The 23,659-nt window shown below is 34.3% G+C and overlaps 2 protein-coding genes across 12 annotated transcripts; both read right to left on the bottom strand.

Annotated features, from left to right (window-relative positions):
• Positions 1 to 5,500: 5,500 nt before the first annotated feature.
• On the bottom strand, positions 5,501 to 11,827 carry LOC115983310 (amidase 1-like). Of its 11 annotated transcripts, XR_004090011.1 has the most exons (9): positions 11,668 to 11,827; positions 11,448 to 11,517; positions 9,560 to 9,655; positions 7,953 to 8,121; positions 6,930 to 7,051; positions 6,741 to 6,772; positions 6,334 to 6,438; positions 6,167 to 6,238; positions 5,501 to 5,729 (listed from the first exon to the last, which is right to left on the bottom strand). XR_004090011.1 is itself a non-coding variant. In XM_031105958.1 (6 exons), the coding sequence occupies exons 1-4, from the start codon at positions 11,471 to 11,473 to the stop codon at positions 6,947 to 6,949; spliced, it is 396 nt and encodes a 131-aa protein (XP_030961818.1). In that variant the 5' UTR covers positions 11,474 to 11,827; the 3' UTR covers positions 5,501 to 5,729; positions 6,741 to 6,772; positions 6,930 to 6,946. The 11 variants fall into 11 exon arrangements, 1 of the variants encoding a protein (XP_030961818.1); XR_004090010.1 differs by lacking the exon at positions 9,560 to 9,655; XR_004090013.1 differs by lacking the exon at positions 7,953 to 8,121 and having other exon boundaries at positions 11,448 to 11,827.
• A 6,317-nt stretch (positions 11,828 to 18,144) lies between these two features.
• Positions 18,145 to 20,817, bottom strand: LOC115987362 (F-box protein At2g17690-like). The gene is made up of 2 exons (XM_031110884.1): positions 20,526 to 20,817; positions 18,145 to 19,636 (listed from the first exon to the last, which is right to left on the bottom strand). The coding sequence occupies exon 2, from the start codon at positions 19,606 to 19,608 to the stop codon at positions 18,298 to 18,300; it is 1,311 nt and encodes a 436-aa protein (XP_030966744.1). The 5' UTR covers positions 19,609 to 19,636; positions 20,526 to 20,817; the 3' UTR covers positions 18,145 to 18,297.
• Between the last annotated feature and the right edge of the window lie 2,842 nt (positions 20,818 to 23,659).

Raw genomic sequence — 23,659 nt, 5'->3', positions numbered from 1 at the left:
ACAGAGAGTTCCAGAAGAAAAGAGAGTTCAACACGTCAAACGCATCGTTTAGTCTTCCACAAACGGACAAAATAAAGAGACTCACCAAAATTTACTGTAGAAGAACAGTGAAAAACGTTGATTGCACAGTATCGAATCACTGTAGAGGCATAGCCTCTTTTTATATAGTTAATAGATATATGTGTGCGCGCGCGCGTGCGCGTGTGTATGTATGTGTGTATATATATATATATTAAATTAATCAAAATTCAACTCTAATAGGCTTGAATTACTTTGTATTTTTATTTTTTGAAAAAAGATACGATATTCTTATTGTAGGAAAAAAATAATTTCATGAAACAGTTACATTAAATGAAAGAGAGCACCTCACTTATCAAAAAAAAAAAATTTGAAAGAGAGCACCTCAAAATATAGAGTTTGATCAGATTTGATTTTTCATGAACAAAAAGGAAGAAAAAAAATATAATTTTACATGTACAAAAGGCAAAAAAACATATAACATTTCGTGAACAAAAGACAAACATGCTTGTAGTTTGATGAATAGAACATTAAGGGTGAGTTTGGTTCAAGTTTTTCACTTTTTTACTCTCATTACCTGTGTTTGTGCAATACTTTTGAAGAACCGAACTTCTAGATACTGTGTTTGATTCTAGAGCTTTTACATATGAAGCAAATGCTAAGAGAAAATTAGAGATAATGGATGTCACCAAAGTATCTTGATTTGTTTATTCTCATATTTGACATCTTAGTTTTGTTGGATAAATATTTTGTGTTATATAATGTTATTTTTGTAATACTTTTATTTGTTTTTTCCCTCTAAAAGTCTCAATGCAACTTAGAAAATTTTCTTTTGTCAATAAATTATTGTATTTTGTTGTTCCATGTTTCACAAAAGTTTAAATATGGTAGAAACATAGTTAGTACATCTTTGTTTCATCTTAAAAAGATATATACAATATGATTTTTTTTTTTTTCAACATATGTATATCTTTTTTTTTGTATTAGAAATATTTATTTTCATTAATTTTATATGCATTTATTAGTCCTATCCGATTGTTGAATGGAAGTTAACGGAAGACAAGATAGATATTGCAGCTATGTCTTCGTCTTTGCATTTTTATTATGCAATTGAATAGTAAAGTACTTCAAGCAAATCGACGGGTTCAAGTTTGTCTCGCACATTGGGTGGCTGAGGGACACTCATTAGGAAAAGCACCAACCTCGAGTCATGATCCTGCATTGCACAGGGTAAGCAACTAGTAATATATATGTGCTAAAAAAAAAAAAAAGTTGAAGAAGAAGAAAGGAACAAACTCACCACTTACAGGAAGAAAGGGAACGAAGAAGAAGAAAGGGACAAGAGGAAGACTAGAGAACAATTATGTTTTGAGGTTAGAAGGGTAGTGTAGATGAGAGTCATCAAATGTGTTTGTGGTTAAAAAGCATGGGTAAACTTGGGTTTTTGACTAATAAAGTAAGGGTAAATAGGAGAGAACAAGACACTTTCAACTAGGAGTGTTCACCAAACCACTTCAACCGTACGAGCTCACCCAATCAACCAAAACTACTTGCAAAATAGAGTAACCACATCACACCGCAAGTAACAGTAAATCGCACAACATATTAGTGTGTGGTGTGCAATTTTATGATAGGAAAATCACACAGAATCACACCTCACTGCACCAATACATACATACATGCATACACACACACATAGTTTAATATTGTATGAAGTAAATGGCTAGCCCAACGTCAATGCATTCTAGTTTCACATAAAAAAACTACTTTGTTTTGGTTAAATACAAAATTAAAAGTTCAAAACCACATTTACTGCTCCATCTCACATTCTCACTCTTCTCTCTTGATACCCTCTCACACTTGCTCTCTCTCAAGTCTCACCCACTCATCAAAACATAAAGTTGGGTGGGGGAGAAGTATAGTATTTGATTGAGAGATCTTTTTTGTTGTATTCATATTTATTTAAATAATTTTTTGTTGGGTTTGAAATTTAATACTTGTTTTGGGGTTTGTAATTTATTTCATGCTTTCTTTAAATTTGTTTCCATTATGGTTGTGATAATTGAAATTTGAAACTAGTAAGCATGACTAGTAATGTATATATGGTACATTGTTATGAACTTTGTGGTTGTTGCATGTTAATCGTTTTGTGTTACAAGTTATATTTGTTTAACGGGTATAATTTTGTATGGTTTACTACCATGCATGGACTCTTTTTTTTCTACCTATTTGTGGTACTTTAATTTAATGTCAATCTATCATGGATTTTTTTGTCTTGTATATATTTGTGTTACTATTTTTGTTATATATTTTTATTTAAAACTTATTTTCATATAGTCCTGGTTATTAATATTAAACTAGTAATTAACTATGACATCTTGAATAATATACCAACTCAAAATCGTCCAAATTGCACCTTATACATTGCATCATACATGTGACCATAAAATTGGAGTACAATGTGGTGATGGTTTTGGCCAAACCGCATGCAAAGTATGGTATTAAAAATGGCTCAAAACCATGTTGAATCACTTTGCAAACACTCATACTTTCCACAATAATATTTATGAGCTAAGCTAATGCAATCACTGCGTTTTGGTATTGATGCTTTGATGGTAGAAACATGCAAATTTGTATTTATGGGCCAAAACACAGCATTTTAAAGTCTTACTGAACACAATAATTTCCCAGTTTGCAAATGTAAACATGTTGTTGGCCTAATATGAATTCTGGTAAAATTTAGAGAGTTAATTTTGTATTTTTGCTTTTATCTTTACTAAGCTTAGCATACCACGTGGCCAAGCTTTTCTTTTTTTCTTTTTTTGAGGAAGAGCTTCTAATTTGGGTCTAGGCTTGAACAAATCACATTTTTCTATTATTTTTATTACTATGGTTATTGATTTAACAAATCACATTAATAGAAACTAAAAACTGAAAAAACCAAATTCAATTGGGCCACCTCGTCCGCTCCATTTTTGGTCAGTTCTGGCCCAAACCAACAAGATCAATCCAGTTGTAAAACCTGTTAAAAAAATCGGTTGAACCGGATTGCAATCACCCCTAAATTTCACTCCAAATTGGCAAATTTAAATATCCACAGAAAATATAGATTTATTAAATTTTAAACAATTCTCAATATTTTCGATATATATTTTTTAGTGATACAACATAGAAGCATATGATATCCAAATTTATTCCATATTTTCACCCATAACATTACATAATAATCTCTTCATCCAATGTACACTACTGGTGTGACAGAATTATCTATAATAGATGTAAGTAACCAAAGAAAAAACAAAATATGTATAAACAACTATAAGCAAGGCAATTATTTCTTTTCTTTTTCTTTTTTGGCACCAAAAGAGCAAAGCAACTTAACCCATGGATTGCCCTGCCTGGGCTTCCAGGCCGGTTACTCAAAAAAAAAAAAAAAAACTTAACCCATGGATCTTTTAAGTAAAAAAAAATAAATAAATAAATAAAAAAGGGAATTGCTTTTAAGCCATATATCAAAGTGACCTCCAATGAACCATTAAAAATCAAAAGTTAAAAAAAAAAAAAAAATTTAAAAAAAGGAATATTTCCTTTTTACTTAATTCAAAATAAGTTTAACAATGTGCCTTGAATTAACTTTTTATCGAAAGTTTATTTATTTATTAGTTAAAAGTTGTAAAAGGTATAGTTATAAATTTATTTATTTTTTTTTATTTTTTAATTTAGCTTGAAGAATCGGTACATAAACAACTTATGCTAATCAACCAATTCATTTCTAGAAAAACAAATACACACAAAATTCATTTCCAATTACAATATGAAATAAAAGGGACACATAAATTGTGGTGAAAAAGTTTTTACATAAAGAGTTTTATTTTGTCCCAAGGCTAGTGTCTTGCCACTTCTTTTTGTTACAAAGACTATTTTGTCCATGTAAATCGACTTCTCAGTCTTCCCAGGCACTAGCTTACACACGCATGGAATGTCCGCTTTTTGGACAGCAATATGGAATTTTAGAGATGGATTTATTTTTGGCACTTTGATTTTAACGAAAGCAACACATTTATATTTCAAATCCTACCTAAACAACGTTATTGTCAGGAACAGACCTACAATCCTAAACTAAAAACTAAAAAATAAATATGGACTGAAATCTAAAAACCTAAATTACAATCCTCAAATTTTTACCCTAACTTCACTCTTCCTCCACTCAACATCATCAAGCATCAATGCCTCCTCCAACCATCATTGCTGCTGCTGCTATTCTTTTCCTCAAAGATCCGAATTGTTGCTGGCTTGCTGCTGCTACTGCTCCTCCTTAGATCCTTGATCACAGTTACACACGGTAAATCTAAGAAATTTCTCTCCTCTCTCAAGTTCATATTTTTGTTTTTTTGTCTTTGCTATATTGCTCTGCCTAGTGCCTTAGACGTTTTCCCTCTACCCTCTGTCATCTGCGTTTTTTTATGGACTGTGTTAACTGTATTTGTGAGTTGTGGCCTTTATTGGACTGGTGTGTATCGTGTGTTCACCGTGCTTGTGTCAATGTGTGGACCGTAAACTTAGTTTGTATTTGTGGTTGTGGCTTTGTATTGACTATTGAGTATTGATTACCGTGTAATGTTTGTAACTTGTCCTTTTTGTCATTCTGTGATTGTGTGGACGAGACCGGTTTCAGACTTTGTCAATATTTGTAACCCTTTTTTTTTTTTTATTAACTATAAAGAAATAAAAGTGGAACTAGGATAGTAAGATGTGAGTACTAAATTGTGATAGTAAATTTGTTGTTTGTGAGAGTAATTTTTGGTAATCACTATTTTGTCACTTTTGAGTATTTTGTAATATTAAATGTTTAAGAAATACTTATTTTATATGTAGTATTTTGTTGAATATGAAATAAATATTAGTTTTTATTTTCATTAAAAATAAAAAATTTAAGCTTCGCCCCCCTATGTTCAAATCCTGGTCTGTCCCTGGTTATTGTTGTTACTAGATATTAGAATTACAGTAATGACTAACAAAGCCAAAAGAAAAATGTTAATATTGAGTGTTTGTTGGTTTGCAATTAAATTTAAAGAGAGATAGATACAATAATGTACATCAATACATCAACACCAACATCTTACATTTTATTCATATGTGCTTTACTATCTTTCTGCTTTTCTTTCCACGCATTGGATCATGGACACGACAACCTCTACTACAAGAAACTTGGCTATTTTCAACCGTTGAAACCGTCGAAAAAAGTATTTTCAACAGTTGAAATGACCGTAGAGAACCATTATTAAAAACCGTGTCGAGAACATTTTTCTATAGCCTATGCAACCGTTGAAAAAAGTATTACAAAATTATCAACAGTTAATAAACGTTGAAATATATACACATAAATGTAAATTAAAGTATGCTTGTTACTTTAATCCACAGGCACCCAACTGTTGAAATAAGTATTTTCTAGTTAAAAAAATAAATAAATTTGGCTACACTCTTTCACATTAATCAAAATTTAATAACAAATAAACTGTAAAAATCAATACAACTCAACTACTTTGCCTACTGCTCTTTACACTCTTAAATTTACATTGTTCATCTACCTTCAAGACCAATTCATTGGAAATTTTAAAAACATAGTGACTCACATCTACCATCCAGACATCTATAGTTGGGTCCTCTTCAATGTGCATGAGATCTCATTAATCACTAAGTTCTTTTGATGCCTGCAAAAAAGTGTTGTCCATTAGTCATTGTTATAAGTGCCAAACTTGAATAAAAAGCCAAATAAGGGTAGTTCATTTTAGGAAGAAAATGCACCTACCTAAAAAAATAAATAAATAAAACCAGCACAAAAAAAGTCACATATTAGCAATTTACAAATGTATAGATGCAAACTTGGTAAGTGAAAGTAAATGATTGGACTGAACTTTCAACATTTTAAAGGAGGTAATTTATTCTATTAACATTTCCAAAATTCAAATTCAAATTCAAATTCAAATAAGAAAACGCTTATAATTGAATAAACTCATTTCTTAAAATTAAAACTGACCAAATTAGAACCATCTAAAACTAAAAGAAATGCAATAAATAAAAACAAATAATTGTGCACATGCTATAAATAGAAACTGAACGTAATTGATTTGGAACAAAGTTTGGGTACCTTATTTCATAAACAATGTACCTCATTTCATAACTGATTTGGAACAAAGTGTGTGTCTCTTGTGGATCATTCCTACAAAAAAGAGTCAAAAATACTTTGAGAGACTTAAGCTTGGCTCATTTAATGGTCAAGAGGAAATACATAATTAAAACAGTATTTAAACTCACATTCTTGTTTAACCTCCTACAAAATGACATGATTGCATTCCATGAATCACAAGAGCACATCTTTAACGCAAATCATTGTCTACTAAAGCGGCCTCCATACACATCCTGTAAGCACTAAGCAGTAGAGAGTAGAGGTTTTTAGCAGGGACACAAAACATACAGTTTGTTCAATTACATTCCACATGTTGTTTATGAAATAAGGTACCCAAAGTGCTGGTGGGTCAAAGTTTCCCTACGATGTTCTCAAAGAAGAAACAAAGTGTGTGTGTGTATATATAAAACAGAAACTTGTAGTTTAAAATTAGCTATAAAAATTTTTTTAAAAAAAAAAAAAAACCCTCCAAAAAAAATGCTAAAATGTTCTAACACAGATGCCAAAGAGAATGTATTGAATTTGAGTATCTTACCCTCAGCTTCAGTATATGGTGTTGTTCTGGACCTGTTCCAAAAAAAAAAAAAAAAAGTGAGCACTTTTCAAGATAAAAAACTGTAAAACCACTGGTTTCACTATCACAACATAAGAACAAGCATTTACAAAATCAAAGGCTAATTGTACTTCAAAAGGAAAACCAAAAAATATTTTACTACGGCAATACCTTTGGCTTTAAATAGGCTATGCAAAGAGGTTCAAAAAAGAAGACATCCTTGTATTTGCAGCAGCAATAACAAACTCCTTAGCTAACTGATCATCTTTGTCAAAAGTCAAGCTTCCAATCTCCTGCTTACCAACAAATTATAATATAAACAAATAAACAAAAATAAAAGCCTTCAAAGTATAGTGTTGACTATAGACATCAAAAAATAAATTAAATGGTCAACAACTTTGGAGTATAGAAATAGTTCAAACCAAACCTTCATTTTGAAACATTTAATCCTGTTAATTCATATCAACATGATCCATATCCACCATTGAAATATCCACAAGGATCTAGATTCAATGATTCATACAAGTACAACATTATACTTATCAAGGTATTGGTCTTTCTTATACCTTTTTGTCGTTACTCAATAGGTGAATCTAGACCATCACTTGGAAATTAGATAAATCAAGTTGACAATTATATATATATATATATATATATATGCATATATGTAAATATGCGATCACAGAATTCAGCTGAAAGTCCCTTCTTTGTATTGAGCTTTAATGGGGAGGCAGCCACCGTAGGAATTACTAATATACCATCATCCTAGAGAAAGAAGAAAAAAACACAATAATAAAGTGGACAGATAGGGGCACATGCGAGTGCAATTCCACATTGTCTTGTGTGGCCAATTTGGAGGAGCAGAACAACCAAAATCTCGAAGGTTTGGAATGATCCGTCATTAAGATCAATTATACCTTCCTGAGTTTTTATTTTTTATTTTTTTGATGTTGTATAATGATTGGGATTTTCGTAACTCAGTTGATTCCATGGATCACTAAAACTTATGTTTGTAATTCTTTAAAAGGCTCATTTGAGTTTTCCTTTTCTCTAATAAAATTCTTTATTACTTATCCCAAAAAAAAAAAATTCCCAATAGGACCAACTAAAGAAAATGGAAGAACAATAATAATATTAGAACTTAACACTTTGAGTTGAAGTCTATATGAAACATAATAAATAAGTTGAGGGTACCTTTAAGAGATTTTGAAGGGCAGCCCACATCTCAATTCTGACTTTATATAAAATTTTAATGTTCTCGTGTGTGGTATTAATTGCTGCAAGAACTCGATCAGACACATCAGGTCCTAGCTTGGGTTTGACTAAATTTACCCATTCTTCATGATTTGTTTTGAATTCATATCTGAAAACATAACCAGGGCATCAACTAGAATGCAATACTAGTACTACCAATATCCAAGGGCTGCATCAGCTAGAGAGAGAGAGAGAACTTGTAAAATATCAATTTTGTATCACAATGGATGGTATGAATATGAACTTAAATCATCTAAGACAATTTTTGAAGGAATTATAAGCAGGAGAAAAGGCTTACAGAACTAAGCAAATCATTCCCAAAACAAAGACTGGCCCAATGGTATACCATGAAGGAAATTTGCAGCCAATGGAGTAAACTTACATCAATACCATACAGGCTTTAAGCTAAGTACAAACCATCTTTCTCTGAACAGCTAATAACACAAAAACTAATCAAATTTAAGTAAGACATTAAAAAGAAAATTATCTTTGTGAGTTTGGATTTTTTTTTTTTTTTTTTTTTTAACTTTTAGATTTTTTTAGCTTATTTGATTATTTACAACACTTTAAAGCCTCACTTTTTTCTAAGTACAATTGTACTTTTGCCAACTTTCAACAAAAAGCTAATCAAATGCTTCAATCACACATCACATGATGGGCCCACACATGAAATGCTCTGAAGCTGCCAGAACTGAAAATTACTGTAAAGATAGCAAGTTAATTCTTTTTCCCTAGCTGAATCACTTGTGTAACAGAGAGTGCTACTTTAGCATTTGCTTCCTTAAAATACACATCACACAGATACATCCAGGACATCTTTATAAGCCTTAAATATATCAAATGTTGAAGTTAGACTAAAATCAAGGTTACATCAGCGGATCATTGTACAACCATTGGACATGAACAAACCAGTAAATGTCCTCAGTACATATATGCATATATATATATATATATATATAATTGTCAGCTTGATTTATCCAATTTCCAAGCGATGGTCCAAATTCACCATTGAATAATGACAACTTTTCTAATTTCCAAACAATGTTCCAGATTCACCTATTGAGTAACGACAAAAATAGAAACCTGGTATTTTTAATAACAAAAAAGAGTTATCATGATAGACAAAAAAATTGAGTCCCAGATATTTGTAATATATGATATCCAAATCAAAAGGGTGGCAAGCTAATGTACAGAGGGGAAAAGTGCCAAATATTTGATATGTCAACACAATGGATGTGACCAAGATTACAAACAACATGACTTCAACTTTATTTTTCAAATCTGTTTTCTGTTTGGCTATCAAACAATAAAATTTTGCTGAATATCATCCAATGACCACAATATCCCCAACAACTTCCTGAATTTGAAACATTCTGCGGCCAAACATTTCTCAAGTACAAATGAGTAGGAATTAAGACAAGTGAGTCTTTTGTTTCCACTCTTAAGATTTTTCTCTAGCAAAAATATCAGACATGATCAGTACTAGAATGTTATTAACTTTTCATATTTCTTGTATGAAACTTTTAAATTGGTTCGAATTTTTATACATGTTCTGCCCCTGGACATGATTTGTGGCAATGGCTAGTGCTGAAACATTGTCACGCCAAATCCGAGGAATATGATGAATGAAAACACCCAAAGCCCTACAAAATTGTACAAAGCCAACATAACTAAAGTGGCAGTGAAAGCAATGATTGGTATTCAACTTCAGTGGACAAGTAAAATAGTGTGAGTTTTTTTCTTGGCAGACCAAGTAATGCGATTAATGCCAAGACAAGAAAAAAAATTCAAGCTGATGTAGAGTGTCTTTAGAGTTTAGAAGGTATCAACAGCCCAATCAAAGGAAGGAATACAATTTACAAAAACCTAGCTCTCATACTAGATCTTTGATTTCTCAATTTAGACTCTGTTCCGGGCAGTTTCAAAAACACCCAACTAAGCCCTAAATGAATCCCAATTTGAAACAACAAGAACCAATTCCATCAAAGCTCATATTTCAAGTTCATAGCTAAGTACTGATCAAAACACTGTGGCATTGCCTTGCATCTACTCTAATTCATTCATTGCAAAGTTAAATAACAATATTAAACATAATCGAAGGATTCAAGCCTTCCCTTTCAGCATAGACATGGAAGCTTTCAAGGGCGAATACACTTGCACTGTCACACACACTAGATAGACACGACAAGAACGAAAACTAAATTTGAATACACTTGACAGAGCAAAAATGAAAATTAAATTCCTAGTTATTGAATGTGCAAATTATAATAGGAAATAAATCAAGGCTTACAGTGTGTATAAAAGCACATTTCCCACACAACCAATACTAGCAATCCCTTGGATTGAGGCTCGAAATCTCATTGTGCTTGTACTAACAGAGTTAAAAGTTTGTGTCTAGAGCATCAATGGATTAGATATATTAGAATTCAGATAATTGTCTCCCAATGTATATTACACTGTATCAGTGTACTGAACACATTGAAATTTATCCAAATTCTAACGTGTACTGCACTAGATACAAGTTGTGTCCATAATAAGTACATTGTTATCATTTGTCTTGTGCAAGAGAAGTGAATTACACTAAAATCTGCTGATGAGCAGTTACCTTTCTTCTATATCAAAGCACATTTACCATTAAATTTTTAATTCATGGCAAAACGGATTACTATCTTTAAAGACATTCTTATGTCACTTCATTATCTTGTAATAATTCAAAAGTAACGTATGCCCTTGTCTAATGTTTTCACAAAGTTTTTTCATTTTTAATAACTTCAGTTCTTTTCTATTTTCAATTGAAAAAAAAAAATTAGGAGTAATTTACTGCGCACGGGCCCAAAAAATTCTACGTTGTTGAGAGAAATATTTCCTACCCACTTGTAGACAAATTTGTTTATTTCTTATGGCCCACCAAACAAGGCAGTATCTTTTGGTGTTTGTTCTATGGGAGCGGCAAATCCACAAAAAAGATAAGATAATTACTACGACCAAACACCCCTACATTCTCCCCTCCTTTTTTTTTTTTTTTTTTTTTTTTTTTTTTTTTTTTTTTTTTTAAGCCAAGAGGGGAAATTTTTTTTTTTTTTTAAAAGATATGACCCATTTGCATTCTGCAATCCCAAATGTAATCTGCTCATCCTGGCAAAACCTCATGTACATTTTGTCAAATAAGAAATTAATCAATCTGATATACTTGTTGAACTAATTTTTTATAACCTTCACTATATATTTACTCAAAATTTTTTTGAACATTTCTTCATCATCCATTGTCGGTTGTCACCCATATTCAGTATCCCCAAGCTTAGTCTAGTCTCATTTACATTTTCAAAGTGATAATATAACCCAGGATCACCCTCCCTTTTAAAAATAACATCTTTAAAAAAAAAAAAAAAAAAAAAAAAAAAAAACTTCATAAGAGAGAGTGATGAATCAACTAACCTTGTGCAGATGAAAATACCTTCCATGAACACATATCAAGATGTCTGTCTTCTGCCTCCTTGCCAAAGACCTAATATTTAACATCATAAGTAGTGATCTCATAAAATGTACCAAGCTTGTGCCAGCTGATAAAGCTATGATATCACCCCAAAATTGTTGGTTCCTATTTAATTAGCATCTATGAAAACAAAAACTAAATCATTATCAAAGTACTCCACACCCTTAAGAGGAGGGCCCTTGATGATTGTTCTTAATTTGGAACCATACAACACTCTCTCCAAACGTGTACTTAAAAATCAAATCCGATATATTTCACATCCTACACCGCATCCTCATCCTCGCCCTATCACCATCATCCTGACCTTGACCCTCGCCATCGCCATGGCCGTCACCCACTCCCGCACCCTCGTCGGCATTCTCGATTAGAACTTTCTTGCACACACGGCAAGTCTGATCGCCCTCGCCCGGATTAGTAACGGTAGCGCAAATATTGCATTTGATGTCACCGGTTGCATCGCACGATGCACAACGCGTTGGTGGAGGTCCGATTCGCAAGATATGTACGCAGACCGGGCGAGGGCGATCAGACTTGCCGTGTGTGCAAGAAAGTTCTAATCGGGAATGCCGAGGGTGCGGGAGTGGGTGACGGCCATGGCGATGGCGAGGGTCAAGGTCAGGGCGAGGACGATGGTGATGAGGAGGGCGAGGATGAGGATGCGGCGTAGGATGGCAATATCGAGAATGCGGCGGAGGAGGGCGAGGGCGCGAGGTATATCTCTACCCTTAAGAGAGGAACTTTCAGCGACAGAGAAAATCAAATCAAAAAGAAAAAAGGGAGCAAAGAGGACAGCGGCCACCACCGGTGGTGGCGTCGCTAACATGAAGGTCGAAACCAAGAAAACCAAGATGGGGAGGGAGAGGAGGATGACAGTGGAGGATAGACTAGCGGCGGCCAATTAATAGTCTCTGCCATGGCCCATGGAGGTCGACCGTTAGATCTTCCATCACCAAGGAGAATGATAGTGGCGACGATGAATGGAATTTGATTGAGGATCAGTAGAGAGAGAAATGAATTAGGGATGAAAGGGCAAACGACTGAGAGAGCAAAAGAGTCGAAGGAGACTAGGGTTTGTTTGGGTTTTAAAACTCATTGAATTGGTTATGTGCTTCTTACCTGACCAAGGACACTTGTTAATTTTTTAGTGTGCCACCTTATGGTGGATGAGGTCATGGGCTCATTTTTTTTTTTTTTGCTGAATAAGGTCATGGGCTCATTGGCAATTAGCAATTGAGTTAGAGCTCTTTGGCAAGATATATACTAATAATTAATCAACGAATTTGAACACTCCATATTAAAATATATATAATAACAAAAAAATGGAGAAGCAAATTTTTTTTTTTTTAAATTAATACATAGACTTTTTGAATCTTGAATCAACATTTTCACCCTCTAACTCTTATGGAGAAAGAGGTGGCATTTCAACTTGAGCTAACAAGCAATCCAATATATAATATGACACCAAAATCTTTAGATGTTAAAGAATCACATTCTTAATTGTGCACGCTTCAATTTACAAAGTCGTCTTCTTTGAGTTCTAAACTCTTTGGTAATTCAAAATAATGGTATTATTTCTTAGAACTCCTTCAAATGGCAATTCATTAACTAACTCACCAAATCATCCTTAAGATAATTAAACAATTGTTTTTGCTACAAGCATCTCTGTGTAGAGCCACGCGTGTTTCAATGTGAGAAAGGCAAGAGTCCTATAATGATTATTTGTTCAGTTCATCATTGGAGCAACACTTCAGATCAAGCAACAAACTGGTTCCGGATTAGACCAGTTAGCTTGGAAATATTCTTTTTCGGGTGAATACCAAGTGAAGCAAGCTTACAATCTGATTTCCAAGGACAATGTGATTCACTCTTGGAATCAATGGCATTTGATATGGAAAGTCCAAGTTCCTGTGAAAATAGCAAATTTTGTGTGGTTTGCCATGATAGTTTGCCTACTTTCCTTACTTTAAATCCTAGGGGAATTTATGTAGATAGCTCTTGCCCCCTATGTGCTGAGGATGAGGAATCTTCCTCTCATTTGATGCTTTTCTGCACCTTTGCCAGGGCAGTTTGGCATGGCACACCCCTGGCTGTCCACACATCTGATCTTAGGAATGTTTCAGTGAAGCAATGGTTTGGGCAAATTCTCTTAAGACATAAGAATTTGGATCAAGATAATATGAAGTACCTGCAAGGGATTTTTACTACCTTGTGGTCTATTTGGACACATAGGAACTTGGTGGTTCATGAAGGGAAACAACCTAACCCTTTAGAAGTCATTCTAACAGTCCAATCTCTTGTTTGAAGGTATGCAGAAGCTTTTGGCTGCTGCTCTACATCAGTTCATAGGAGTGGTGTTCAGTCCAAGCGGGTTCAAATTCCATGTGGGCCTTGGCAGCTCATAGTCAAAGTGGCTGGTGCTAGATTAAAGAGAATGAACAGAGCTGGGTATGCGTTTGAGGCCAAGACTACTCATGGAAATTCCATTCTACAAGGTGTTTATAGTTGTACAGATCAACCTATTCCAGTCATCATCCAGGGAGCAATGCTGGAGGCAGCACTCAAAGCTAGGGAATTGGGTTTCAAACACATTTTGTTTCTCAGTGATTGTAGGAGGGCTGTGCAGGTCAACAACTGCAGAACCACCGCTAGTTGGCAAGAGAAGAGCCTCATGTCTGATTGGTCTTATCTCTTAGCTAATGATTTTGTGTATCACTCTGTGTTTGTGCCAAAGGTGGTTACTAGTTGTGTTTTTGCTTTAGCTAAGTTGGCAACGAAAATGCCAATCCATAGCTGCTATGTAAATACTAACCTCTTGTAATGTCTCATTTTCTCTGGAATGGTAGCAAAAAAAAAACAAGCAACAAGCTCATATTAACTCAAAATTATTTGTTTTTAATGGCAAGGACACTCTCTGCACTTGATAGCATTTATTATTTCAACTACACCATTTGAAAGTAGTTTATCTTTTTGTGTATAAGCAGACATAATCTGCTCCTTGATTTAGTATAGTTTGAATTTATTGAAAGAAAATCTACCAAGAAAGAGAAGAAACATTAAATTCTCCGAGTTTATGGATATGGTAAAGAAGTGGGCTTTTTTGGGGATAATCAATTAATTTGTGAAGTTGGGCAGGTCACAATATTGTAGGGCCCAAAGCAAATGGGGTATTTTTTTTTATTCACAACAGGTTTGCATAGAATCTAAAAAATTTTCATTTTAATTCAAACTTTAAAGGAGTCAAATATATCAATCCAAAATTTGGAATTGATTAAATTCTTATAAAATTGAACTGAACGATAGTAAATTGTAATTTTTTCAAAAATTTATTTTTAAAGAAACATTTTGCTAATTGCAATTACATAATAAAAGAATGAGATTATTTAAATAAATTGTTACAACAAATGGAGTAGAATGATTTGAACCTTGATTCTCTTTATGAAAAAAACCAAGTAATATTACTGAGTTACTAGACTCTTAGTAAATTATAAATATGTGTATACTTTTCTTTTTAGAATCACGCTTATAACTCTTATAAACACCAATTATACATATATTTCTTTTAAATCCTTATTTCCTTTGATTTCAGTCCAAAAAATTAAAACGAAACAAATAAGTCTAAGGTAGTCGTTACTGATGACTTTTTACATCATTGGCACAGTTGTGAAAGTATTGTTCAAACCTCATGCATAGTGCATTGTATGTCAATGGCTCGAACTTCCAAAAAGTAGCCAAAGCAAGCTCTCTACATGTATCTTAGTTAGAAGAAATAAGTGTCATCCTAATCTTAACCTCCAAACCCCTATAAAAACCACCTCTCACCACCCCTTTGACCCTAATGGGCCAGGCCAACATACACATACATACTTTCAAAGAAAGATAGATATGGCAATGTATTTTAATACTAACATTTTCCTTTTGACTTTCTTTGCCATTACTGTAATTCTATTCTCTAGTAACAACAACAATATGGTTGTTGGCCTAGGTGGCTGGCAAGATTTGAAATATAAAAATGTTGTTTTCGTTAATTAGAATGTGCCAAAGATAAACCTATTATTAGTTCAAATCCTGCTAGTCACCTTGATAACCTTTGTCAACAACCATATTATCGCTGTTACCAAAAAACAGAATCACAATAATCCATTGCAAAGAAAGCCAAAAGGAAAATGTTAGTATTGAAGTACATTGTCATATCTATCTCTCTTTGAATGTATGTGTGTGTGTGTTGGTTTTGTCAATTGGGGTCAATGGGGTGGTGATAAGAGGTGGCTTTTATAGGGTTTTGGTTGGATGTAACTATCACTTGGGTAAATTGGTGTTTGGTAGGTTGCATGATGGAGTTCTTGTTTGATAACTTGTTAAAATTGTCATGATTTATGTTGTATATGATGAGTTGTCAATAGTTTTGTTGGATGTAACTATTGCATGGATTAACCGGTGGTTGCCGTTGGTAGGTTGCATGTTGGAGTTCTTGTTTGATAACTTTTTTTTTTTTTTTTTTGGAAACCAAGAACTATAAAAATTTTATTTCACAAACAAGCGTACAGGGTAAAAACTAGATGATGAAATGTTTCAATTGTGGACTGGATTAAAGCTATTCTTTATCCAAGCTCTAAACTTGGTCTAGATGATGAAATGGCCAGGGAGTTGGTCTAGATGATGAAATGGCCAGGGAGTTTCAGCTATATGCAGCAATCTCTTGTGATCAATTATGGTGTGCAAGAAATAAAGCGAGAGTGGAAGGGAATAATAGTAATCCAACAGAGCTTGCTAGATAAATCCTATGGGTTTTTTCAAGAGCACAAGCAAGCTTGGAAGGTGCAGTCCGTAAGGCCAAAAAAATATGTGTCTTGGTTGCGCCTCCTTCCAATTGGATTAAACTGAACTTTGATGCTGCAATTAGCGAAGAAAAAACCACAATAGCAGTGGTTAGTAGAGATTCTATGGGTAATACCTTGAAAGCATGGTCTGACCAGTTTCTTTCTAATAGTCCATTGGTGGGGGAAGCTAGAGCAGCTTGGAGTGCCATTAAGCTTGTTGCTAGTGAAGGCTATGAGAAAATTATACTAAAGGGTGATGCTTGGAATGTTATTGAGCCAATTTGTAATGTAGATGTTGATCCCCATTAGAGCATTAAATTTTTATGTGATAATATTTTGTTTTTTTGTAAAGTACTTTAACAATGTAAAATTTTCTTTTGTTTGTAAAGAGGGCAATGTCTCTGCCCATCTTTTAGCCCATTGGGTAGCTCTTGTAAGTTGGACTAGGCCGGTTGCATCTCTTATATGCCTTCTTCGGTTTTGCGGGCTTGGGATAGAGATGAAATTTGGCCCAATTTTTTTGTTTCTCCCCTTGTTCAAGTTGAGCAATAAAGTATTCAGCAAAAAAAAAAAAAAAAAAAAACCAAAACCAAAACCAAATAAAAATAGTAATCTCAAATAAAAATAGTTTATTATATAAAAATAATCATATAAATTCCTTTTATATATATATATATATATTTACTGGAGCAAGCTATCAAACCAAGGCTTCTTCGAGCTCTCGTCTCTCCTATTTTTGAATTCTAGGGTATGGTACTCTTTGCTTGTGATAACTGTGGCTTTTTTTGCCTCTTTATTTTTTTATTTTGTATTATGTTGTATTGCTAAGAAAACGAAAGTCCTTTTGGTTAGTATTTAATATAGTTTGTTTTTGAGGTTTTGATTTGGTGCCAATTTGGCCATTTCAAGATTGAATTACTGTTTACTTAGCACTTGAGTTTCGATGTTTTGTTTGACACTGTAAATCTACTACTAAATGGCCATGGATATGGTATGTAGATCAGATATTTGGTTAGTTGGCAAAATTTGATGCTGGTAGTAAATATGAAACATAAATTCTAAAATTTGCAAAAATACTACTACAATGTTCAAGTACTTGGCTTGGAGTTAGAAAATTTTGATGAGAAATTATATCTTTTCTAAAACAAATCATTTATAATGAACTTGGTTTCTTTCTTAGACTAATCTGAAACAAATCAGCTGTCCTTTACCCAAAAAAAGAAAAAAGAAAAAAAGAAGAAAACTTATTCAAGAAAACATCTGATGTGGCTGAATTTTGTTATTTCCTCATTTAGCTTTACTAGAAACTTGAATGATTCAAAATAAGTCTTGTCACAAGGTTCTCAACAGGCAAAATAAAGCACTTTCAGCACAAATGAGATTCAAACATGACAAGTTGAATAAGAAAGAAGTTCCATTTCTTAACAATTCAGTTCTCTTTTCCCAAACAATTCAGTACTCAACAACCAAACAGACCACCATGATCAGAAATGCAAAACTTACATTGTAGATAAGCTTATTAACATTTGGTGAAGCTCTTGAGGTCCAGAGAATTCTGTCTGGGTCTGTCAAAAGGCACATCACCTGTTTGGTAGACTAGCCATTTCTCTTTGCTTTCCTTCCACCTCCATTGCTAACCCTCAAGTTAGAAGTGCGCGTGTGTAAATGAAGTATAGAAAAATCAAATTAAAGCAGCACCTGACAGTCATAATTGAGTTATTCAACGATGTAACTGACTCAGTTTTGATAATTCACAAATTAAACTAATAGCTAGAATACGTGAAGAGAACCCATAGATAATTGCAATTAAAATAGAATAAGTATTATTATACAATAAATAGATTGCATAGATGTAAATTACTAGTTTTACAACTTCCGAGTTCAATAAATATAAGCACATCTAAAGACCAACAACTTTACCCACTTTCGCTAGCTTTTTTGATTAAAACCAACATATGCATTGCATAAATATAAGTTAAATATACCAAAGTGGGGTAGAAAAGAAAGAGAGGGATTCACCAGGGTATGGGTGCTCAATTTTCCTCTCTTGCATTCTAAATGCACCTATGTCATACCCACCACCCTCTAAGGTACACGCATAATTTAGTTTATCATCTGTAAAATAGATACAATTAGCTTTGCACCCATTGAAGCTTGATGCAGACAAAGACACCGAAGAGTTATCACCCACAAACAATGCTTGATCTCCCAAGCTGTGAACCTTCACCCATTTGTATCTATATTTGCTTCCTGCTTGAGTACACCGTTTCAACTTTAGAACTGTGAACCCAATTGTCAGATAGGCATTATCATTGATGTATTCTTCTTCTTTTCCTCCTCCTCCTCCTCCTCCTCCTTCTTCTTCTTCTTCTTCTTCTTCTTCTTCAGATTCATCTTCAAAAGCATCCTCATCCTCGGTATCATCTTTGGAGTCTTCATTATTGAATTCATTTTCTTCATAGTTACGGTCGCGTCCTAGTGAAGAACAAGGACCACCTCGCATTCGTGAAACCAACAAAAGAGCTCCTGATGATATAACAATATACTTCTGGGTAGTACCCTTGGTTCCCTTTGGACGTGGCACAATAACTTTAAATTCTAGCTTTCGGTTATCATCAGTGCGACAAACAAAAACTTCACCATGACAATCTACCACATAAAATTTTCCCTTGTAGAATGCAATGTCATCATAACATCGAGTAGGACTTTTTATATCAATCCAAGCTTTATATCCCAGTCTAGTGAAGGCCAGTAATTTTTTTCCACCATAGATTGTCATGATTATGCAATCACGATCATATTCATGAGTTATTGAGTTCCACGGACTCCTTGACAAAACACACTTAGAAACAAAGTTTTTACGAAGATACATGCGCTCAACTTTACCATTGTATTGACAGCAAAAGGTAGGTTGAGGTGGAAGAGCTATTAGCTGTTTAGACAATGGATGAAAGAGATTAATCTGTAAATCAGTGCCTATAGTGAGCAACCATCCCAAAGATGCTCCATAGCTTTTTCTTCCAACAAGCTCAGGCAACTTGAAATTGTAAGTTCTAGCATCTGATAACTTGAAAAAGCTTCGTATCTGCCTTTCTTTATTGCCTCGTTCTCTTTCAGCAAGCATAAGCCAAGGACATTTAGGAGGTAATAGAGGTTTCTCCAATGAATTAACAACTGATTGCCACGACTTGCAGACAGCACCAACAATGAAGACATCATCAAAGAAAGATAGTCTACAGATTATTTCATAGAGGATAAAATGTGGAAGATCAGCCCACTTAGACATCTTAATAGGTTGGTTATGCTGTAATAGGCTGAAAAACAATAACGAACGAACCAGGGGAAAAATTTTAGAATTTCTTATTTGACATCATACTTACATAGACTGATATAAAGAATATTATTACTAAATAAATGATAAATCAGACAAGAATGCAAGTTGTAGAGGGAATTTCATAATACAGCCAAGCCTAGTATGTTAGACATAGTTCATGACCTATACAAGTGCTTGCAGTAATAGTTTAACAATTAAGATGGCACTTAATAGTTAAGGCTTGCACCTAGAAATATAATAATTAGAGGGAGCACCTCAGAATAGAGAGTTTGATCAGGCTACAGATATGTATAAAAAGACAAGATTTGATTTTTCCTGAACAGAAGGCAGAAAAAAGAAATGATTTTTCATAAACAAAAAGACAAGATATGTTTGTAGGATGAATAGAACACTAATAAAGTAAAAGCATACAAGAAATTGATATAGATATAAGCATGAAAAAACTCTGAGTTATAAAAAAAGTGAACACCAAAAAAATAAAAATAAAAAAAGGAATATTGATTATAAAGAATATTATTCCTAGTGACAACATGTAATTTACTAAATAATAAATCATACAAAAATGCAAGTTGTGAAATCAGAACAGAGAGCACCTTAAAATATAGACTTTCATTAGATTACAGACATGTATAAAAGACAAAGATTTGATTTTTCATTAACATAAGACAGAAAAGATATAATTTTTTTTTTCATATAATTTTACTATGTACAAAATGGCAGAAAAGATATAAGTTTTCATGAACAAAAGCCAAGACACGTTTGTAGGATGGATAGAACACTAACATAGTAACATCTATTAACAGATCCAAAAAAATCAACCCTGTTCTTTAGTTGAGAAAACTGAGAAAAAAAAGGAACAGATAGGTCACCTCTGTATATGTTGTAGCAAGAGAGCTAAACAAGAGAGAGACACAGACACAGACAGGCAGTGAGGAGTTCAAAGGTCCTAGGTTAAGCTCACTTCTCTGTCTCTCTCACTCTCTCAAAGTAAAGCAACAGGTTTCTTTCTCACACTCAGAGTCACACTCACTCTCACTCTCACTCTCTGGTTGTACTTGTACTGGGATTAATCTGGGGCAAAACCCAAATAAAATCGGGTCAACCATTAGACTTGGTACATGGGTGATTTTTTAATGGGTCATATTAAAGATTGTACCCTTTGTTAATGGGTCATTTCATAAAAATTTTAATACCATTTTCCAGATAATATAAAAATTTATCAAAAACTTGGATTATTTGAAAAGCGTAAAACAAAAGGCAATTTTTTATTTAGTAAAACCAAATAAATAAATAAAAGAATTGTTACTTCCACAATAGCTTCACAACAAATTATAAGTAGTAAGTTGTTATTGGTTATAATTTGACCCTAATACTAAAATTACTTAAAATTTATTGTAAAAATATTGTAAAGATAATATTTCTAAAAAGAGTAATGCTAGAGATACAAATATTTTTACAAACTAATGATGTGGTGAGTTATTATTGGTAAATAAAAAAGTGATATTAATGATGGGTTTAGATAAAAACCTATAAGAAGTTGACTATATTAACAGTTTATAAAAATATTGTAAAATAGTTTGTGATTGTACCATTACTCTTCTAAAAAATAACAAGTAATGCTATAATCACAAAATATTTTACAAACTATTAATATACAAATTCTTACTAGTTCTAATTTGGACTTCACTAACATCACATTTTGATTTATCAATAATTATTTAAAAAATAATAAACTATGTGAATATTTTATAAAAATATTGCAAAATAATTTTTTCTATACCTTTACTCAAAAATAAATAAATAAAAAGCCACGAGATCTCGCATGATAAGGATTCTCATTTTTGTTAGAGTTTATTTAATAAGCCCAGCGTAAAACATGGCCCAGCTTTAACTTTGGGTCTGGTGGCCCAGCTTTAACAATGAGTCTGGGCTTCTCACTGTAACAGCCTGTTTAAGTTTCCGGGTGGGATTGGTATCCAAAGTTTGAGTTTCGTTCAACTTAATGGAATGTATGGGCCAGGCTCAATGCTTCATGTGAGCTTCTTCTTTTTCTTTTTATTTTTATTTTTGAAGCATTTAGTTATTATTTCTTTTAAAAATATAATATTAGATTTAAGTTCACCCCAATTGGTAATTTTTAATCTTACAATAGAGAGTTCGAAATTATTATTATAAATATGGTTATTAATTTAATAAAAATCACATGTATCAGTAAAAATATATATATATATATATATATATATATATATTGTGGGGCGCAAATGATTTATGGGCCAGGCCCCTCTATCCAAGGAGAGTCCAAAGGCCCAAGCCGAGGAGGATTATGGCCCAAGTTCAACGAAATAGCCTTTGGGTACCGCCGAGGGTAGTTCAGTCCTCGGCAGACCCACAGTACCTCCAAAGGGAAGGGTAAAAACGGTATAGGACTGGAACATGGAAGAAAGATCTAAAATATCCAGGGAAAGCTGCTGTTATTGTCATTTAATGTTCTGAACCCGACAGGGCCGCATTCTTTGGCTCTTACAACCACCCCCCAACGACTTTGGGGGATGGACTGATGGGACAAGTATCAGCCTTGGAAAGATTGACCCTACACGTGGATGAAGGATAATGGACACAGGCGAGTATAAAAGGAAAACTAAGTAACTTTGGGAGGGGGTTGGGAAAAATGGCCAAAAACCAGAGCCTCCCAGCCCACCTCCAGGAGAAAGACTCCAGGGGTGAAGGAAAACTTAAACTCGTACGAACACCGCGAAAAACCCACCGCCTATCGATCAAGGCCTAGCCTTTCAAACCCACGCTCTACAAATGATATTGTTAGGGGCCTTTTTACGTGCGAACTCGACACTGTTACGGTCCGTCACGAATCGCGTCCTTACAATTGACGCCGTCTGTGGGAAAGGCTTGTGTGTTGGTATAGGAAGTGGGTCGATAGAGTTTCTTCGTTATATCTAACCGTTGGATATAGAGTTCTAGTATAAAGTTCTGTTAGGGACTACGTTTCTTGACTAGGGGCTGGGTTGAGGAGCTAACTCCCTTAAAGCCAGGGTCCCCTGTAAAGAGCAAACTAGGCACTTGGTAGCGTTAACCGTATGGATAAACTCTAGGGGCTTGGCTGAGGAGCTAACTCCCCTAAAGCCAAGATCCCACACAAAGACAAAACTAGGTTTTGGACAGAACCAAGGCATTGCATGATCCACCGGACTCAAGCCTCAGGGGAAACCAACTACCTGGATGTGGAAAACTAGGTTTTGGACAGAACCAAGGCATTGCATGGTCCTCGGACCCAAGCCTCAGGGGAAACCAACTACCTGGATGTGGAAAACTAGGTTTTGGACAGAACCAAGGCATTGCATGGTCCTCGTACCCAAGCCTCAGGGGAAACCAACTACCTGGATGTGGAAAACTAGGTTTTGGACAGAACCAAGGCATTGCATGGTCAACCCAAGCCTCAGGGGAAACCAACTACCTGGATGTGGAAAACTAGGTTTTGGACAGAACCAAGGCATTGCATGGTCCTCGGACCCAAGCCTCAGGGGAAACCAACTACCTGGATGTGGAAAACTAGGTTTTGGACAGAACCAAGGCATGCATGGTCCTCGGACCCAAGCCTCTGGGAAAACAACTACCTGGATGTGGAAAACTAGGTTTTGGACAGAACCAAGGCATTGCATGGTCCTCGGACCCAAGCCTCAGGGGAAACCAACTACCTGGATGTGAAAACTAGGTTTTGGACAGAACCAAGGCATTGCATAGTCCTCGGACTCAGGCCTCAGGAGAAACCAACTACCTGGATGGGGAAACCAACTACCTGGATGTGGAAAACTAGGTTTTGGACAGAACCAAGGCATTGCATGGTCCACCGGACTCAAGCCTCAGGGGAAACCAACTACCGGGATGTGGAAAACTAGGTTTTGGACAAAAAGGCATTGCATGGCCCACCGGACTCAGCCTCAGGGGAAACCAACTACCTGGATGTGGAAAACTAGGTTTTGGACAGAAC

The sequence above is a fragment of the Quercus lobata genome, chromosome 4, assembly GCF_001633185.2.
Source record: "Quercus lobata isolate SW786 chromosome 4, ValleyOak3.0 Primary Assembly, whole genome shotgun sequence".
NCBI classification, from domain to species: Eukaryota; Viridiplantae; Streptophyta; class Magnoliopsida; order Fagales; family Fagaceae; genus Quercus; species Quercus lobata.
The sequence above is the reverse complement of the archived record's forward strand: the minus strand, read 5'-3'. Positions and strand labels throughout refer to the sequence as shown.

Coding starts and splice junctions, on each gene's coding strand:
- LOC115983310 (XM_031105958.1), bottom strand. CDS start 11,473: ATGGAAGGTATTTTCATCTGCACAAG. Junction 9,656..11,447: donor GGTATTTTCATCTGCACAAG/GTTAGTTGATTC, acceptor ACAATTTTGTAG/GGCTTTGGGTGTTTTCATTC. Junction 7,052..7,952: donor CCCTTCAAAATCTCTTAAAG/GTACCCTCAACT, acceptor GTTGGTAAGCAG/GAGATTGGAAGCTTGACTTT.
- LOC115987362 (XM_031110884.1), bottom strand. CDS start 19,608: ATGTCTAAGTGGGCTGATCTTCCACATTTTATCCTCTATGAAATAATC.